Source organism: Nelusetta ayraudi, unplaced genomic scaffold, assembly GCF_046127955.1.
Source record: "Nelusetta ayraudi isolate G7.1 ecotype Tasmania unplaced genomic scaffold, CSIRO-AGI_Nayr_v1 ptg000019l, whole genome shotgun sequence".
Classification (NCBI taxonomy): domain Eukaryota; kingdom Metazoa; phylum Chordata; class Actinopteri; order Tetraodontiformes; family Monacanthidae; genus Nelusetta; species Nelusetta ayraudi.
This window is the reverse complement of record NW_027466069.1, coordinates 1,109,847-1,130,919: the sequence shown is the minus strand read 5'-3', so window position 1 is coordinate 1,130,919 and position 21,073 is coordinate 1,109,847. Positions and strand designations below refer to the sequence as shown.

At 47.4% G+C, this 21,073-nt stretch overlaps 1 protein-coding gene across 1 annotated transcript in view; it reads left to right on the top strand.

Moving 5' to 3' along the window:
- bsna (bassoon presynaptic cytomatrix protein a) overlaps positions 1-21,073 on the top strand; it is a 74,916-nt gene that overhangs the window by 11,225 nt on the left and 42,618 nt on the right. The window contains exon 2 of the mRNA XM_076026125.1: positions 8,629-10,281. Coding sequence (XP_075882240.1) covers positions 8,629-10,281 — 1,653 coding nt within the window. The remainder of the gene's footprint in view (positions 1-8,628; positions 10,282-21,073) is intronic.

Sequence of the window (21,073 nt, the reverse complement as noted above, 5' to 3'; positions counted from 1 at the left end):
CTTTGTGGCCGCTTGTCATCTCGGTCCACCACCTGTCAGCAGAGATGGTGGGGAAGGGGAGTGGGGGCGTACAGGGGGGGGTTATTTAAGGTCGGCGCTGCAGAACTATTTCCCTCCGCACGCCGACGTCTCCAAACGCACGTATCAGTGCGCGTTCGCATGCTGGAAAAAGGACGCGCACCTGCATGCGGGCCTCGGCCTCCGGCACAGACTGCTGCACGCGGCCAATGGGAGGAGTGTGGCGGCGATGAAAGGAGCCGGCCGGAGGAAGGAGAGGAGAGGAGCGGGGGAGGTGTAGAGTGACGGAGGCCGGCCGGGGCGCTGCGCCCGCCTGATAAGGCTGTTTGAGGTGGAGGTGATACGACTCCTTCACGCTCCTCTACCTCTGGCAAACAGGTCCGCCGGCTCCCTGCACGGGACGATCTTATCGGCGGCTCTCTCTCTCTCTCTCACTCTCTCTTTCTCTCTCTCTCTCTCCCATAACTATATAAATATATTCCACCATCCTCAAACTCACACCGGCCTCGTGGGGTTGCAGAGATCTTACTACAGCAGGTCAGATGTTGAATCAATTAATTGGACGTTATGGGGTTAGACTCTGCGAGAGGAAAAGACCTCGGCCTGCAGAAAGACATCTGGCTGAGGCTCCAGCTCCTTGTGACCCAGAGTGCAGGGTAAAGGGTTATATATATATATACAACAGGTGAATGGGTGGCTGCACCATACTGGAGGGCGGAGCTTATCGAGATTTCAGTTAGAGCTCAGACTTTTCAGAAATTCCACAAACAGATCTATAAGCGAGAAAGACAACTCGCAAGGAAAGCACTGTTTTCTGTGTGAATAAAAAGCTAATCATCATTCAGCTGCACAGTAACTCGAACCAGCTGCACCTGTTTAGACCACAGGCAACCCTGAAGCTCTGAGCTCCCGCCCAGACTGACACCTCACCTAATGATTTGACTCTTGCTCTCGGCCCCCCCCCCCCACGAAGCACACACACGGATGCCCTGTGGGTCACAGATAGAAAAATAGGGTGTCTGCTCATATTGGTTTGCGCTCAAAGTGCTGAGGCAAGAATTTCATTAAGAAACGTGCATTAAAGTGAAATGGTGGTCAATACCATCGACCAGCTGGGGTTATTCAGTCATGGAAGGCAACCGTGGAATGGTGCTGCTTGTTTTTGTGTGTGTGTGTGTGTGTGTGTGTGTGTGTGTGTGTGTGTGTGTGTGTGTGTGCGTGTGTAGTGGACAGCAATGTTAAAGTATATATACTGTATATTAAGTATGTAGCGTGGTTAAGTGTCAGCCTCTCAAAACCAAAGTGTGCACTGAGGTTGTATGATAAAAATTTATGAAACCTCAATGGGTATTGACCTGCGTGTGTGTGTGTGTGTGTGTGTGTGTGTGTGTGTGTGTGTGTACGCGCGTGCTCGCGTATGTGTGTAGAACTGAAGGACTATGTGAAAGCCGAGTGTAAAATATGACTTTCTCCCGGTCAGGAGCAGTCAGATGGTAATCGTGCTGAGATAGACCTTTTGCGTGTGTGTGTGTGTGTGTGTGTGTGCGTGTGTGGTACATTCATCAGGACAAAGCAGGGAATGAACTGTCAGCTGAAGCGTTATTAGGTCTTGAATGAAGGAAGGGTCCGTCTGTATCATCGGGAGGGGGGGGGGGGTTCAGAGGTTCGGATCTCTGCAGAAAGGCAATAATGTGGCACCATTTTCAAAATATAGGTTCTGAGAATGTGGAACAGGAGAGGCTGCACGCTCAAACTACCCCACAACGTTGCCATCAAATTCGGCTGCTCGGAGTAACTGCATTGTTTGGACGGTGTTCGTCGTCAACAACTGAGTCCTTATGACAGATATATGACTCATGTACCATGATGTCACTTCTTATAAGAGGGCAACAAGGCTGTTAATTGCAACGACTGAGGTGACTGTTTTTCTTCTTGGAATTTCTTTCTTTCTTTCTTTCTACTTCCTGTTGTAAAGTAGTTATTGGACAGATAGTTGGGGGGTGTAGGGTGAAGTGCAATAAACAGCTCTAGGAATTAAGGTTTGCCAGGCTAGCACTTGGCAAAAAGGGCTATGAGATATTTCCCTTGGAAACGACCACAATTTCACGAAAATGCAGAATTTTTTTTCGCTCTGCAATTTCTCCCTGACAGACAGACAGATAGATAGGTAGGTAGGTAGGTAGGTAGGTAGGTAGATGGATACGGAAGCGCATTGCTGCCACCCTAAAAAGAAAAACAGGGCTCAGTATCACGTTAAAACATGAAATTATCAAAAACAATGTGATAGTTTCAGGTTTTCACGTGATCATTTTCACATAACGTGAAATTATCAGGAAATACCGTGATAGTTTCACGTTTTTTTCGTGATATTTATCACAAAATAACGTGATAGTTTCATGTTATAACGTGAAAATTAACATGTAAAAACGTGAAACTATCAAATTTTTCCGTGATAGTTTCACGTTATGTAAAAATTATTACGTAAAAATGTGATAGTGATAGTTTTATTCTAAGGTGGCAGCAATGCGCTTCCACAAGATAGATTGTACTGTCCTGATGGTGTCAAGTCAGAAATTACGTCACACCTCCCTTTAATCCCCAGGGTTTTTTTTTTCTTCTCACTTTGAGACAATCAATCACTTTGGCAGAGCGCAACAGCCGGTTTTGGCCACTTTCAATATGCAACATAAATCATTGCAGTCGATATTTAGCACGCCGCGATCCGGTTTCCCCTACTGTATTTTTTTCCTTTTCAATTTGCTACTCGGTGCTTGCAATTTAATTTGCTCATGACACCAAATACTGTACAAGCAGAGAACTCGGCGCGTCCATGTATGCAGGTCTTTCTCGTAAAATAATCACTTTAATTCTGGAAGCTGCGGCACAAAGTCTGGTCGATACCTTTTTGCTTAAGTGGACGCCATGTTGATCGGAAAACCACCATTTTTGGATGTTTTAGTATGTTTTCATCTGGTATCAGGTACTCGATCACATTAACTTAAATAAAGGCATGTCGTGGCGGTCAAGGATTACGTCTTAAGGGCCAGGGGGGAGGTAGGAGGAGGCGGGACGCATTAAGTCATTGGGCGCACACACAGGCATGTAGAAGGAACCGTGTGTGTGTGTGTCCATTTTTAGCCGTGAAATCACAACGCTTCATCACGGGAATACTTCCAGGAACGTCGTCTCAGCGTGTGGAATATCGATCAAATGCATTAGTCGGTCAACGTGACCGCAATCGGCCAGACAGGCAGAGCCTTCTCTGCTCTGATGCATGGCCAGGCCCTCATGATGGACACACCACTGTCACTCAACAATCAGGGATTTCCGCACCGTGTGTGCAGCTTCTTCGCGCTAAGCTAATGTTGTGAGAGCGGGCCAGGGAGCGGGAGAACAAGTCGGCGCAGTGCAAGGGAAGCAAACACCTGAGCCGCAGGAGATGTCGCTGCAGCGCAGATCAGCTGCGCGGGCGCTACTGTTCAATGTGAGGAGGCTCGAGGCAGTTTGAAGTTGACATCCGATTTCAGTCGAGCGAAGCAGAAAAAAAAAAAAACGAATGCGCGTCTTCCGCCCAACCGCGTCGACTTCCCCGCGACCGACTTTGTCCTCGCAAGATCAAGAGCGTCTGGGCTGCAGAGGCTGGCGGATGGCGGGAATTAAAGTCAAACTGCGAGGATTCCATCTCATATTTGGACTCACAATTGACAGTCGGTCCTGCGGGCGCGGTGCTGACTCAGAGCCGTGGCGTCCTGTCACAAATGTCATTTCTTCGCTGTCGGGGTCCCTCGGGGGGGGGGGAGCGGAGAACAGAGGCACAAACACAGAAATCACATGAACGATGTGTTTGGGCTCCTGTTGTTTCCAAAGTAGCTGTTCTCGCCCGTCACCCACGCAGTCTCAGTTTCACTCTTTCGCCTTCCATCCATGAGAGGACCTTGTATAGAAATTGCTTGTCTGTTTTTTGTTTTTTTTTGTTTGTTTTTTTTCCCCGACCGCCCTCTTTAAATTCAAACATTCATCTTTCATGCCTGCGGACGCTCTTGTGCTGGTGCAAGCTTGACCTCTCTCATTGCCTCCCCTGTGCAAAGTGCCTAGTTTGACGGGCAGGTCTATTAAAAAGTGTCAACTGAGTCGCAGTGCGAAGCCGAAACGTCTGTCCGGCAGGAGCGCTGCTTCCCCCCTGCATGTTCTGTACATATGGCAAGCGTGTGTATGCACGTGCGTGCGTGCGTGCGTGTGTATGTCGTTACACCGCCGCCGCAGCAGCAAACCACAAACAGCTTCTCCCAGCTCCATTTACTTTACATTATACGTGACATTTCCAGCCACTCTGAGCCAATTACCGCTCACGGGGGAGTTAATTTAATCCAATCTAAAGCCACTTTGAACACGTCGCTGCGCCTTTCGACGACAGACACCTCAATTTTTTTTTTTTGCGTTTCTAGGGTTAGAATCATTTTTAGAAGCAGCGCGTTTTCAAAAACAACATTGTCTTTCGGTGACGCCCACGCGCAGAATGACGTAGACCTGCATATAATCCCCGATCATGGTGCACGTTGGCCTCTCGAAGGCCTCCGAGGTCGACTTTGATCTCCTCACCTGTGCGGCACTGGCAGTGTATGGAGGTCTGCGATATGTATATTTAATGTTGACAGGTGGCTACTGTGCGCGCGTTTGTGTATCCGCGTCTCACTGTGTGTGCGTCGCAGCCACAGCAAGAACACAAACCCCCTACTGTCTCTGAGATGAGGTTGTTCGACTTCCTTTTTGTTTCCCCTCTGCTAGAAGGCCTCTTCATATCTGGAAAGGTTAGTGCGTGTGTGTGTGTGTGTGTGTGTGTGTGTGTGTGTGCGTGTGTGTGTGTGTCTGTGTGTGTGTGTGTGTGTGTGTGTGTGTGTGTGTGTGCAGGCTTTACAGGCAGAGGGTGGCTGTGTGTAAGTGAGATAAAGCCAGCGGTCAAAAGAGAAAGTGTCAGGCTTTTTTTTTTTTTCCATCTGCACAAAAACAAAGGAGCGGAACGCAGAGCAGACCTGTCCTGCTCTTCCTCGCGGTGTTTTCACTCGCCTGTTTCTGCTGTGAGCCACTGGTTGGTTCGCCTGCTATTTTGTTCAATAAATAACTCCATGGGCATCTTAAAAATGAAAAAAAAATGACAGCGGGGATAAACTAAGAATCAAAAACTCTTAATAATTAACATTGGATATGTACCATTAAGATTAGGAGGGCTTTGTTAATATAATCACTGTTTTTGTTGCTGTTATAGTCTTTCACTAATAAAAAAAAAAACAGAACTGTATTTTATTTTCCTATTAAAATACTACAACAACTCCACCTCCTCCTGCTGCTCCTCCTCCTCCTCCTCCTCATCATCCTCCTCTTCTTCCTCCTCCACCAGTGACCACAGCGGTCCACCAGCTCTCTTTCCTCTCGTCCCTCCGCCCAGCTGAGTTCAGGGCGGCTGCTGACTGTCAGCGCTCATTCCGCAGCCTTCGCCGACGATGCATGCGGCCATTTGTTCTTGTAATAACTTCCCTCGGCCCTGAAAATGGCCCCACGCCCGGCCCTCCCGCCTTTTTTTTTTTTTTTTTTTTTCTCTCTTTGGAGCCTGCTGGCTGGTTAAATGGAGTGTAACCCGAGGTGACACCTGTACTCTGCCGCGTTAAGGTGCAGGAGACACCCGTCGATTGCAGCCTTGTGATGGACCCATCAGTCTCTGACAGAGTTGTTGTCCCACCGCTCCCGCCTGATGTTGGAACCTGTTGAGTTTCCTCAGGCCAATTTTTTTTTTTCGTATCAGTTTGGTGATTGGGATTCCTTTGTTTCTAAATAGCTCTCGACGCTTGCATTTGTCCTCCTTGGTTGTCGCTCGCGGCTCTACCCCCTGATTCCAGCTAGTCTGCTGTGTTTCCCGCCATTGCTGGCTCACTGTCAAACTGCAGTGACTCAGTAAGACTCACTGACTCATTGTTCCAGTCAGTGTTGGCATTCCTGGGTAACACCTGCCCTTCCTCCAAGTCATCTGCTGTGATTGGAACCTATGAATGGCTGTAAATGATATTTCAACGTTCATTTGGTATTTCCTGCTTTGGTTTTGAACCTGCTTGACCTCGTTCGTGTAAAATCAAAATCCCCTCCTTGCTCGCTTCCAGAATCATCCCAGTGGGGGAGTTTTTTCCGCGTACCCACACTTTAACATTTTTAGCTGCCCAACGGGTCGACGCTGTCTTGAATAAAGGCTCTTTTCATCTTGGTGGGATTCCTGAGCTAAAGGTCAAGTTGGGGGGAATATTTTTAGCCTTGTGCCGCGACTCAGAAACCCTCATATTATTACAACGTTTTTTTTTTTTTACAGCGCTATTGAAACGACAGCGCTTCCTCCAGATCCCCGTCTGAAAGTCATATCGCCAGAACGCAGTGACGGACTTGGTGTGTGAAAAACCTCAACTGGATCACTGACAGTCGGCACATCATGAGACTTCCAGAAAGATCTGGAGCCCCAAATCCTCCGGTAGTTCAGCTAAAAACACTCTTTAAAATGAATCCTCACGGTGAGAATCCTCCTCACCTGTTAGCTGCTGGACTCGGGCATAGAGAATTTTTTTTTAACCACACCAAAGCGGGAGCGGGGATGCGAGAGGCAGTGCCGCGCTCTTGATTAAGCCTGTCATGATGAGAGCTAAAGAGCCGCCCGGATTAAAAGAACTGCTGACTCCTCTCCTCTCCCCTCGCCTGCCAGCTCTCCGTCGCCCCACCCACCACCACCGCCGCCGCCGCCGTCTCCCCCCACACGACACTCCTCATTCCCTCCCTGTGTTTCTTCCAAATGGCTCACAGGGCAGAGTGAATGGCGGCGACTCATTAAAAATCACCATCTCGCTCCCCATCGGCTTCCCTCTGCCGCTCCCTCGTTGTCCTCATCAGATGTAATTAAGGCGGCACAACATGGGAGGAGTCGGCGCTGCAAAATTATACTTTTAAATCTCTCTCCGACTTAGCTCTTTTTATTTATTTTTTGGCAGAGACCTGCACTTTTCGAGCTGATCACAGGGAGCGGCACTGGAGAGAGAGAAAGAGAGAGAGAGAGAGAGAGAGGAAAAAAAATAAAAGGAAATGAGGGTGAAGCCAGAAAACAAGAAAACTGTGCCGAGAGGAAGCCAGGGCAGCTACAAAGAGAATGTGCTGGAGAGGAAAGGAGCTTGTCAAGGCGCAATCCCCGCCGTTGCCACTGAGTTCACATAACGATGGATCACTGACGCTGTCAAGACGACAGCCGGCAAAGCAGTCTGGGCAGAAATGCCTGGTTAGACTATGGGGTACTTGCACTACTCTTTTTTTTTTTTTCCCCTCCTTTTAAATTCCTCCCTCATCTTTGCCTCAACAGCAGTCCTTGTGATTCCACCTTGTCCAGAAGCAGCCAGTGAGAAATATTACTCACAGGAGGGGAGGGGAGGGGAGGGGAGGGCAGGGGAGGTGGGGGGAGAGGAACTGTGGGAAAGCTAGAAGGGGGGTGATACAGTGCATTCCCGCACTGCATTGTGGGAAGGTGGAGGACGGGAGATGAAACGTGCAGAGATTTGCTAGCGTCGGTTGCGGCGGAGCTACAATTGCACTATTTATGGCAGCTGCCCGCTGTAGGACAGACAGGGCGGGAGCAGGTTGACACGGTTCACCGAGGAGCCGAGCAACTCAATGCAGCGGAGTGAAATCAGAGAGCCGAGTCAAGTCTGGACACCAGGGAGCGTCAGCTCTCACCTCCAGGGAAGAACAACGAGGTGGAGGCGGAGGAGGAGAGGGAAGGGAAGGCAGCTGAGGAGCGGTGATGTTTCTGATTTCCTTCAGCCGGAGTGATTCATGTTCTACCTGTTTGTGTCTGTGCTTGCGTCTACATTTAGATTTGTGCGTGTGCCTGCGCTGTACCCTTGATTTATGCGTGCGCCTCCGGGAGATGTGATGCTTTCCACTCAGGGTTTTGCGGCTGCGACTCGGCAATCACTCCAACGCTGCAGTCAATTTGCGGGTTGATTTGCCTCCCTCTCCTTCCATTTCTACTTGATTACAACTGTTCTCTCTGCACTCCTGTTTTTTTTTGGTTTTTTTTCCCCCTCTGCCGGGAGAAAGATGGTCCATATTCTGCGTGCAGCCATCATCAAAGCACACTCTCTAATTCACGCTTTGAAGTTGGCTGACTGAGTACAGCATCCATGTAGACTGTGCCAGATGTGTCAGGGTGGCGGTGGTTGGTTGCACCCTGGACAAGTTGACAGATCGCGGGGCAGCGTAGAGACAACCAAACATCCAAAATTGACCTTCACGCCTGCAGAAAATTCAGAGCTGTTGATTATCTTAACTTGTATGTCTTTGAACTGCCATTGGGAAGCTGGAGTAGCTGGGGACACAACGAGAATCAAACCCATACTGTTCTTGGTGACAGTCCGCACCAAAGAACCATCCTGCAGTACTTAATATATCTTAATTTGCTTACTCCCCTCGATAAAGCAAATTAAAAACCACCAGGGTTAGTCGCAACATGTGTTTGATTGTTTTCCTCTGTGTCTGACATCGCTGATGAGAAATCCATTTGACCTTTGTCCCGCTGCTTTGTGTTCGCAGGTCCAGGAGTGGCTGTGTCTCAACTGTCAGATGCAGAGAGCTCTCGGCATTGATATGACCACGCCTCGCTCCAAGAGCCAACAGCAGATTCACTCTCCGTCCCACCAAGCCAAGCCCATCATCCAGCCTCAGCAGCCAACGCCTCAGCCTGCGCAGCCCGTGCAGCCGGTACCAGCACAGACTAAACCCTTGGCCCAGAGCCAGTCGAGCCAACGGCAGCAGCAGCAGCAGCAGCAGCAGCAGCAGCAGCAGCAGCAGCAGCAACAGCAGCAGCAGCAGCAGCAGCAGCAGCCCTATAGCCAGACTCAACCCTACTCCCAGTCCCAGCCATACCCCCAATCCCAACAGTATCCCCAGTCTCAGAGCCAGTCGTACCCTGGGTCTCAGCCAGGACTACAGAATCAGCCTCATACCTCCCCAGGCCTGCAGAGACACCCAGGTCCTGGCGGCCTCCAAGCTCAGACAGGAGCCTTTCAGCAAGACATGAGATCTGACCAGTACTCCCAGAGAGGTCCTGGCACTCAAGGAGCAGGTGTAGCTCCAGCAAGAGGCCCCAGCCAGCCTGGTGGCCCTCGGATACCACACCCTGGTGCTGTACCCCTACCTGGCCTGACTAAGGCGCCGTCCCAGCCCGATTTGGGTCGAGGTTCCCCAATGCATCAGTCCATGGCGCGGCACCATGACCAAACCAGAAGTGCGGGCTCCTCCCCAGCGCACAGACCCCAGAGTCATGCACCTCCACCTGCCCAGGATGGCCTGACCAAATTGTTTGGCTTCGGTGCCTCGCTGCTCAATCAGGCCAGCACGCTGATAAATGTCGACCCTCTACCGACAGCCTCCACCCAGCCGAGCCCCGCCCGGGGCAAGGTGGTCTTCAGTAACGCAGCTCCTGACAACAAACAGCAGCAGCCAGGAGTCTCCGGTGCCAAAACGTTTGGAATGGGTGGGCCACATGCACCAAGCCAAATGGGTGGACCCCACGCACCGAAACAGATGGGTGGACCCCATGCAACAGGCCAGGTAGGAGGCCCTCACACGGCGAGTCAAATGGGTGGACCTCATGCTCCAAGCCAAACGGGGGGACCCCATGCACCGAAACAGATGGGTGGACCCCATGGGCCAAGTCAGATGGGCGGACCCCATGCAACGAGTCAGGTAGGAGGGCTTCATGGGCCAAGTCAGATGGGTGGACCTCATGGGCCAAGTCAAATGGGTGGTCCGCATGGGCCAAGTCAGATGGGTGGACCTCATGGGCCAAGTCAGATGGGTGGACCTCATGGGCCAAGTCAGTTGGGTGGTCCTTACCCACCAAGCCAAATGGAAGGTCCTCAAATGGGTGGGCCATATGCGCCAACCCAGAAGCAGCAGTCGGGCATGTCGCACCAACAGGGCATGCAACAGTCACCGGTGCACCAACAAAAAGGGCCCCAAGGACAGAAAAACCAACAAATGCATAAAGCGGCCCAAAAGCAGGAGCCCACCACCACCCCGGCACCCGCGCCAGAGCCCGCCAAGCCTAAAGTGAACTGTCCTCTCTGCAAGACGGAACTGAACATCGGCACCTCCGAGCCCCCCAACTACAACAGCTGCACGCAGTGTCACAGCCAAGTGTGTAACCTGTGCGGCTTCAACCCAACGCCGCATCTGGTGGAGGTGAGTGGACCGACTGCGAGTGCATGGGTTGCTGCTTGCGAACGGCCAATTGATGTGTTCATACGTTTGCTGTGTGAGAGAAACCTGTTGCGTAACATATATTTAAGGACAACACACACGCACATGCACACACACACACACACACACACACACAGGCACGCTCATTCAGAAACATCTCCTCCCAGACAATCGATACCTTTCAGCACAAAAAGAAATCGCTATTCATTTCACTGTTGGACTCCTTCCCCAGTGAGGACACTGTCTGAATGCAGTTAGAGCCCAACTTCCCATCTTTGCCTTGGCTCTTTTGTCATCATCACCACACACTTCTTTCAGATTATATTTCATTTCACATTTTTTTCCTTTTTACCCTCCTACCGGCTTACTCTTTTTGGCAAGCTTTGTGTTGTCTCCTCTTTTTTTCATGTAAAATGCCACATCAAATGATATACATATGTGCTAATATAAGTGACAAACGTGGAAGATCGACAGTGTGACACCACACTGTCTTGTTTAATTTTGACAATATAATTTGTCATGATTATCGCCAAAGCCAATGTTGCACATCACTATAGGTCGACAAGGGAGAATTCTTGTCGATTGTTAAGATGCTCGTCATATCATTTGTGAATCAACACTGCCGGTGCTGCTGTCGAGGAAATTAAGGAGATGGAAAAACACAAGGTTTGGAAGGTTAAGACTGAAAAATGACTGACAGAAAAAAAAAAAAAAAGAAGAAAAAAAGAGGCTAATTCATTTCAAAGATTCATTGAGTGAATAATGGTAAGAAATGTAATCAGAAAGACAGAGAGCCGCTGACAGCGGGGAAGCGTGTCAGTCAGTGTGACGGAGCTACTCGCTCGGGTTACTTAAACGCAGTACGATTCCTTCGGGGACTTTTGAGACTCCAGTGATTCACAGCACCGTTCCGTGATGTACTTTCACCGCCTGGAGATAATGTACAGTGTTATTTATTAATACATTAGACTGTGATAAACATTCACTCAGGGCAGAGCGAGGACGGATCAAAGAGTTATTTAGACCGTGAGGAATCTGCGCCATTATAAGCATTGCACGGATTCAGAGACCGAAACAACTGTTTGGTTGTGTGTGTGTGTGTGTGTGTGTGTGTGTGTGTGTGTGTGTGTGCGTGTGCGTGTGTGTGTGTGTGTGTGTGTGTGTGTGTATGTGCGCGTGCGTCATTGATAAAAGACAGCAGCACAGTGTTTCAGAAAACAGGAACAGAGAGAGCAAAGGGCATGCAGAAGATGTAATTACACTCAGGAAAAGAAAAAAATCCTTTTCTCACCGATACACGAAGCAAAATGTGATAATGGAGGACGACACTCGGCAGGAAATCGTACAAGAATGACAACTGATCCGTGAACAAAAGAGACTGAACTTGCAAAGGCGATGCAAAGACAGCCGCAGAGTGACATCGTTAAAGTGAAGTGAGACGCCAAAAACAGGACAAAGGGCTGCGTTGACTGTGACTTGAAAGCGTTATTTAAAGAAACAGCACCAAAAAAATAAAAAAATAAATAAAAAAACACAAAGTGAGTCTAAGAGTGAGGAAGCAGTGGGAACAGATGGAGAGAGAGAGGGTGAAGGGGAAGGCAGACATGTAGAGCTGAATCACGTGCAGCCTTCAGTCCTGAGGGAAGACGGGCGCGCGCACGTCAGTAACTAGAACGAGTGATCAAGCGAGGGGAGAACAGAGCGCGAGCGGGAAAAATGACGACAAAGGAGCGGTGAGATCACAGGAGCGCAGTCCCCCCCCCCCCCCCCCCCCCACGCTAAGGAGGTTTGACTAATGTAGGGCAGAAAAGCTAAATTTGTTCGTCTCGATTAAGAGCCTGACGAAACTCTTTCTGTCTCCTAAGGTGTAAAAATACTGGCTTGTGATATTTTCCATTTTTTTTTTTTCCTGTCTGGTAAAAGAGCAGAGGACGACGATGCCGCTCTCAATAATGGAGGCTGTTCTGCCTCAGACATTTTCAAAATGGGCGGCAGGCGCTTTTCACATTAGCTGCTGTAACTCCAGTATTTTTTTTCTGGTACTGATGAACTGTATGGTGATAAAATGTCACCACTCATTAAATGTTTTTCTTTTTGCTAACATCACGATGATAACAGGCAACCTTAGGTTCGAAACATGCTAGCGCGCTCGTTTGGATTTAGCTAAAAGAGCTCAAAGTGTGAATCTGCTTCTAACGCAACAAATTCTCGGTGTCCCTATTTGTGTACTTATACATGCATATATTAGTATAGTGTGCACTGCGTCAAAACTTTTAAATGTTCATTCGATCAATCATGTAACGAATCGGTACTGATTAAGTCTGTTGTTGTGGAGGCTAGTTTTGATGCTAAAACCCACCTGCGACCCTCCACTTTCTGCCACGAACCAGAATTATACAGTGTGAAAGAACCCAACAGAGTTCTGTCCCAAGAAATGAATGTACCCGTCAACCCTGCGAGCGCGGCCGCAGTCTGTGTTCGAGAAAGTACAAGAACGCTGCGTGACGGCGGAACGTGAAGTCGAGGCTCGCTTTGCTATCAATAATTCAGTCTTTAAGACTTTTTTCTTCTTCTTCTTCTCCTTCTATTTAAAAATAGCGGACGAAATGAAATATGGAGGGCGGGAGGGCAGTGAAACAGAAAAGTCAGAAGGTTTAAGCTGCCTCGTCTGCCCCGTCTGCTGACGGCCCGGTTCACAGCGGCCGGCGCCGCCTCCTCCTCCGCGCTCGCTTCAAAGGTGCACATGTTTACGACGCACGTGTCTGTCTGAAGTTTACAGTTTGTGTCTGAAAGCTGTTTGGTTGCCAGCTAATGGTTGCCAAATTTGTCAGGACTTTTTTCGAAATGAATTTATTTTGGTTTATTTCGTTTATTTTAATGATAAAAAAAAAAAAGTATGTAAAATATAAATGTATATGAATGTAAATATAAAAAATATAGATATAGATATAGATTTACATGTATATGTGTTTATATGTATATATGTGTGCGTATATATGTATATGCGCGTGTGTATACATAGATATGTACAATATGTACATAAGATTACAAATTACTCTAAATGCACCACAGTGATCAACCCACCAATTTAGGTTCAGGTTTACTCAAAGTTATGTAGTTATACACTATATTATGCATATTTATGAGTGTGTGAGTAAATATATATATATGTAGTTAGTAGTTAAATAGTTATACGTTAATAGTTACACGTACACGTACAAGTATGTTGCATAGCTCTAAATCCCATTTGTTCACATACTAAAATGATGGAACTATGGCACCATTAAGAATGAACATGTCCGAAGCCTTTGCTGTGCAGTTTGGGCAGTTTCACATGAACCAGTAGGACAGTCAGAGGAAGGAATCAGGGACAGTGTGAGTCATGCGTCTGTATTTAGAAGCAAACCGGAACTGGAACCAGAGGACAAGGAGCGACGGAGCTCCTAATGGATTCGCTGCTGCACTTCAGGACGCCTCGCGACAATTAATAATACAACGGCTCGGGCTCCTCTACCTCTTCTCCTCTCCCTCCTCCTCTTCCTCCTCCGAGTCCGGCCACCTCCTCTCCATCTGTTCCTCTCATCCCGTCCTCTCTCTGCCTGTCTGCCACCCAGATCTCTCCAGGTGGGATTCGAACTGCCGACTTTCTGATCGTGGTCCTGCTTTGAGTGTAAATATAGCCTCCCTGCTCGCTCCACTTCCTCTTCCCTTTCCTTTTCATCCCCTCTTTCGCACTCTCCCTTACACTTATCCTTTTATTTCTATTTCTTGTCTCCCTTTCTTGTCGCAAATCGTTTTCCTTTTTTCTTTTTTATGTCCCGGCTCACCCAGGTCTGCCTCTCGGTCTCTTCTGACTTGTTCAGCCCAACCTGACTCCTCCTCTGTTTTATTTAAAGAATTCATCAAATATGTATTCAGAAAACTGCAAGGCAAGTAACTTTTTTTTTTTGCAGGTGTGGTCGGCAGCAGTCAGTCAGTCCTGAGGAAAAAAAACAGACTTAATTTTTCCACCCCGAATGTTGACGTTTGAAATATGAAAGTGTGTCGGTGCAGCGTTTGCGCTGAAGTGAACAGTTTTTGTGAGACGACTTTGACAGGAAGTGATGGAGGCACCGTCGTCACTGTGGTGGAACCATTTAAAGCCAAACGAGTTCGGTGATGATGGCGTGAAGAATGTTCAGATTGTGGCATGGGCTGATTTCGCTTCACAGAATCAGGCCAAATAATATCAGCATCACCGCGAGCTACAGTGAAATCCTGAAAATAATGGACTTGATCAGGAGCTGAGTCCCACAACGTTTTCCATGTGGATCATCGCTCATTAACTGCGTTTGTATCTGAAAGAAAACTCTGTAACACTTTCTGTGAAGGTCTACTGTATAGTGCATTACAAGTGCCTTTACATGGCATTATAAAACAAATGTTCATGATGATGTATGACGACTTTTGACAATGTTTATACATGATTATAAGTGGTGGACGGCAAAGTGACACTGAAGTCCTGGATGGCATACCATAGTATGACTACCAGTTACAAAAGAATGTTTAAGACGATGACTTTGTGAGCTTAAAGGAAAGTGTCGGCACTTCTGGAATGATGTCTTTATAAAGGGATTATAAAACATGTCATGACACTTTACTGGAGCCCACAGTCAACGTCTTAATTCTTTATAAATGGGAGTTATACTATGGTATGCCATCCAGGACTTGAGTGACACTTTGCCGTGGAGGTATGAAACATTATGAATGATGAGCTGATACCACATTATATCAATTTATAATAATTTCTAAACACTGTCACAAGTTGTCATACATCTTTATGAAAATGTATGACATGTTTTATAAAGCCCTATAAAGGCATTATGATGCCTTATAAAGCCACTCATAATGCATTGTACATTAGACCTTCATAGAGAGTGTTACCGGAAACTCAAAATACCATCAATTTTCTTTAATGACTCGAATTCCTTTCAAACATTCCTGTGAAAAGGCGTCTGTACGAGCGGCTCTGGCCCCCCGTCGTTCTGGAATCATCACCCGGACTCTCTCGAACCGCACCCGCCGCACCCTCCCCTCCCTCGGCTTCCCCTGCCGCCGTTGCGTGCCGAGTTTTAGCGGTCAGATCCTCAAATACCTGCTGCTGACGTGCGGCTGGGCGGAGCCTTGGCGAGCCCAGTCAGACGGGAGGTGCGAGTGTCGCTTCGAGTTGTTTCCGTTTGTGTGGCTGAGACTGCTGTGACTCGCTGTCAAGACTGAGGAAAAAGTGGCAGCAGTTCTTTCTAGCGATGCAGCTCCCAAACATGTCAGTCTGAGTCTGAGTTTGTCTGAGGGTGTTTCATTCACACAAGCAGCGCTTTCGATGTGTTTCCCCTCTTCCTCCAACACCTCCTCTCATCATCACACCGCCTGTCTCTCGTCTTCATCTTTTCTTCCTCCCCTGTACTTCCTCTTCCTTCCGTCTCTCCTCCCTCATGGTTTCGCCTCCGCCCCTCAATCTGTGTCCCTCTCATTCATCCTCTCCTCCCTTCCTACCTTTCTCCTCCCCAATATCCTCTTCTTCTCTGCCTCGTGTTGCGCCGAGGAGCTACATCGCTGCCTGGACACCTTCTCTTCTTTCTCCTTGCATTTGTTTTTTTTTGTTTTTTTGGTCTTCTCATCCCTCTATGCCCCATCCCCCAATCCCTCACACCCCCTACACCCACCCAACTGCTTGACTCTCTGTTTGATCAAAGCACCTGCCACGGTGAAAGTTTGACGTCGAGTTGAGCGGACGGAAAGACAAACACGGGAAGGCGCCGGCGCGAGCGACGCGTTCGCTCCTCGCTGTCCAACTGCAGGAAAGCAACTGCGGATGGGAAAACGCTGCGCCGCGCTAAATATTTTAAACGTGCAGGTGACGACATCCTCCGCAAATAGATCCCCGACTTTGCACCCCTGCAGCAGTTGGAGCCATTTGCACGTGATGCCGATCCTGAGATTTAGGATTCATACGCGCCAATGTAACCAGCTCTCGGCGAACATCAGGTGGCGCCCTCCTCCGAAGGGGTTTACCGTCACACGCGGCCGCTTCGGAAAATGGCGGCGACTCTGACAGTGTGCGGAGACACGTCGGGGTGGAAGCCTGAGTGGCGTGAGCGTCGTGTGTGCATAGGCGGAGGCTGCGGCGGCTCTTTTTAACTTTGGTCTTTTTTTTTCCTGTCCTACTTTCATCTCGCGCTCCACCGTGTTGCCTTTAAATGGGTCAGCGAGGAGCGCTGTTCCCTCCCCCTGGGCCTCACAGCTGATTATCAGCGCAGTGAGAGAGAGAGAGAGAGAGAGAGAGAGAGAGAGAGAGAGAGAGAGAGAGACTCCCGCAGAGACACAACGTGTGACTCTGAACGAGTCGGAAAAAACGAACTGGTGCAGGGTCGGCGGCGTCGAGTGCAGGAATTCCCTCGAAGGGGGACGTTGCTGAAATGGCAGAAAGTGGGAATGATTGGAGATTAAGGATGAATGATTATTGTTAAAAAAAAATTTAAAAAAAGAAGAAAAAAGAAATGTCTTTGAGGACACGCAGCCGTCTCGGTCTGTGGCCTCCGAGATGAAATCCATCATTCATCCATCTTTCGCGTCTTGTACACAGCGACCCGGATTTGTATAAATTAGACAGCAAGGGGAAATTTGGGTACATTTTTTCACGTGGTTCACTGCAATTGATAAATGACAAAAGAATAAAATTAAAACTTAAATTTGGATGTTTATTCCAAACTGCTCACTGGCAGAAAACTGCTTGATTTCTGCCTTGTGTTAGAGCAGCAGTTTAAAAATCAATCGTGGCTAGAAATGTGTTTATAGTAGTAATAGTAGTAGTACAGTATATGAGATCACTGCATGAATCATAAAATAGAAAAAAAAAAAAAAAACGAGTCAAAACCTACATGCGGCAGTGTGCGAGAGGAGTTCATTAAAACGCGCTCCCCAGAATAATTTATGTGCATAACTTCGCACATGACAAAGAGAAATTGGCTCCCGGGGGAACCGGTACTGCAGCCCGTCCTGCTGCCCTGCAGCCACAAGGAGTTGACAAAATGGGGCTCCGGCACCGATTAAAACCACTGAAGAAGAGAAGGCAGTAATGGAGGACCGGAGAGCCGTGAGAATTCTCAACCTCAGTCGCCGAGATGATGGAAACTGAAGCTGTTTCACGCGGACAGAAGATGGAGGCGGTGACGAGATGAAGCGGGCGCGCACGTGTGTAAATACATCAGCTGAAGCTCAGTGTTGCTGCTGAGCCAAAATGAGGGATTTTTCTTTGAGCAATTTGCAGTTTAGACATTCCAAATCTTCTTAGGCCACTTTGGCTGACTAGTGTAATAGTGTCTTAGAGTGACATAAAGCTCGCTAGTTAACTGAGGTGGAGGACGGGACGCAGCTGCAGACCGGATCATCAGCCTTGTTAAGTCATCTTGTTTTTTGGGTTTTTTAATTTTTTTTTTATTTAATGGTAGCAGCACTTAATATGCTGTTAAGTCATCAGTATCTAGTTTTTGATACTGATGCAGTAATTAAGTAATAAAAAATAATACATTGAGATGGCATTCCTCAAGGACTAGTGTCAGGACCTTGTGCAATGTCCAAAATTATTAAATATATTTGTATTTCTATAAAGTATTGTGTTTTTTAGGTATTTGTCACTGCACTTGTATTGTGTCAGATGTCAAACGAGGAGTAAAGCCTGACCTTACTTACTGTTTTACAAAGGATTTCCTCAAGGATTTGCAATTCAGGTTGAATTTTTACCAGCGCCATGGGTTACATGCTATATGACGTTTGCACGTAGAATTTACCACACTGCACAGTGCCGAGCTGTGAGTCTCTACTGTCCTCTTAGCGTTTCAGATGATTTAATGTCAGCTACTAAGGTGTTGTTCTTGCTGTTTCTGTGCATTATTTCTTCGCTACAGACCACGTTGAAGTCCACAAACCCAGTGACTCGTGGGCGCGGTTCTTTCTCCTCTTATACAGGTTTAGAGTGATAAGATGCACATGCACACGCACACGCACACACAAGCATAAAAGATATGACTCATATTGATTATGGAGTAAAAGGTTGAATGACTCACACCCGCTTTCTTTTTTTCTTCATTCTCATTTCCTTTTTATGGTGTCACCGCTCTCATTCATTCATTCATTCATTCATTCCAGCCTTTAAACTCCTACGCTCGCTATATTTGTGTGTGTGGAGGTACGAGTGTGTGTGTGTGAGTTTGTGCGCATTTCAGGGGTTATCCCACCGGTATACTTCAAACAAATGGCAGTGAGTTGTTTCCCGCCTTCCGCCTTCCAAATCTACGGCCTTTAAATAAATTCTGTCCATTTCTTCGTAAAAAAATATATTTAAAATGAACAATTGTGCAAGAAGTTGACTAGTTTGCTTTTTAACTAATGTTAATTTTTAGTGTGGCTGTCACAGCAGAAGAAATAATTCAGATGCAAAAAGTCACTTGTGTGTAGACCCCTTTGTTAATGATTCACACATAGTCTGCACTGTCTATTTAAAAAAATGTTTTATTGTGTAAAGCCTGAGGGAAAACTTGGGGAAAAAAATAAATGTAGCCATAAGATGAGAGTCTTAACCTCCAGCTATGCAGCCACTTGTCATAAAATCAATTGCGACTGCAAACACTGCAGGTGCAAAAAGATTAAAATGATCCTCTGTAGGTTACTTTGAGGGAAAAAGAAATCGACCAAGATAGCTCTTCAGTACACCTTGCATTCATACTTCTAAATGGTGCATGAATGTCTCCTGCAGGCCTCGAGGTCACTGGCTGGCTAATGTGTATTGTTATGCGTGAAGGAAAATCCAGGCAGGGAATATGTGATGTTTACTGCAATAAAACATTACACAGGCATTTTTTTTAAACCTGTTTGTTGGTCACTCAGCACAATAACAAAATAGGTCAAATCATCCTAACACAACACCAGCCTTCTGCATAAACTCCTGCTGACAGCCTGACAATGTCCTCCGCGGCGGCTGTGACGAATGTTGGTGGTCCGTCTGCCAATCAGTTGTCATATCCCGTGTGTGTGAGTGCCCATCGCTGGCACTGACAGCCAACACGCACACGCACACATTCAAGGAATGTGCCCATCCAAATCTGAACCAACGTGACGCATATGTGCACATAGGGGGCCGTGAATGTGTGCCACCTTCAGCCGCGCGCAAACAACGGAATATTTACTGCTGTTGACAGATTTTGAGCAACGATGACGTAAGCAATGTTTTTTTTTTAAGGCCATTTGTCATTTTTATTGGTTGTAATTCACACCCCTGTCCACTTGGTGTCTACCTACCACTTGGTGGTAGCTAGCTAGTGATGATGGTCTTGGCTGGTTGTCATTTTTAAAAGGTGATTCCATGGTCATTGGCAGCTCTGCAGACTTTCTCTTTTGAACCTGGACCTCAGCCTGGGTTTGAAGCTGTGTTTACAAGTTCATTTTGAACTCAGCCAGTTTGTTGTCACTTAAAACACAGAGTAGAAATAAAGAAAGTAAGAAAAGAATAATATTAAAGACTCATTTCCTGTTTTGTGGTAAAAGCGAGCGATGGCGTCGCAATTGCTGTTTTTAACGATTATACCAGGTGACCCGAACGCAACTTAGTGAAATGGCTGGAATCAATCTGCAGTGTTTTTTTTTAATTACGATAAGAAAATTGCAAAAAAAAAAAAAGAAAGAAAGAAAGAAAGAAAGAAATAAAGAAAGAAAGAAATAGAAACCAATTCAAGCAAACACACATCCATGGGCAAGCGAGAAGTAAATGACTGTAAGAGAAGGATCGGCAGAATCAAGGCAAAGACTCGGCTCCCCTGATACTAAAGAAAGCCGAGGAGCAGCCAGAGATCTGGCCGTGGAGGAATGTCACGAGTCTGGCGGAGAAATGGATTCAGCACCATGCAGCCAGACTCTTCCTCTCCCCCCCCTGAGTTGCTCACAGAATGGATGGTTCCAAGGCGGACGGATCCAATTTGACCTGTTTTTTTTTTTATGGGGGTGCTTGTTTTCTCTCTGCTGAGGCTGAAGACCGACGCTTGATTGGTTTCTGCTCCATTACCTCCTCAGTTCATCTCCACCTTCATTCCGTCCGTCCTTCCTTCCTTCCTTCCTTCCTTTCTGTCTCCTCCCTCTTGTTCCTGTTTCATTTCCAAAGGAATGATCCAGCCTGTGAAGTTGAAGTAACTGATTCAATTCGGTGTTTAGCGAAAAATCAAGTGAGAGCATCTAAATTGCACTGCTGCCACCTGAGCCGGTATTGAAAAAAAAAAAAAATAAATAAAAATTGGTGACTCATCTGTTCTACATCACCTGAATGATCATGAAAAGCAGGTGTTCCGGCTTCCTTTGGAAGATGACACCCACCGTTTACCTTACAAACGTGCAGTGCCTAAACGCCGCTGCAGGAGCCATCAGCCCAGTCCTGCAAGCATCACATGGAGAGATGAGCCTGTGCTTTGCGGGGCGTCGCGTTGTTGCGCGCAGACGCTCAGATGAAACGAGTTCTTTTATAAATTCAGGCGTGGGCGGTCGAATTAGCTCTCTTACTGGCATGTTGCTCATCTGCGCTGCGCAGCGGGAGGCGTGACGACTAATCGCAGTGTGGAAAGACGTGCACGCGCACGTGTGTGTACGTGTGTGTGTGTGTGTGTGCAGGTGTGCGTGTGTTCCACCAGTTACCATTTATACACACGCGCACAATTAATTCACACTCGCTTGCGTGCAGACGTTTTTTTTTTTT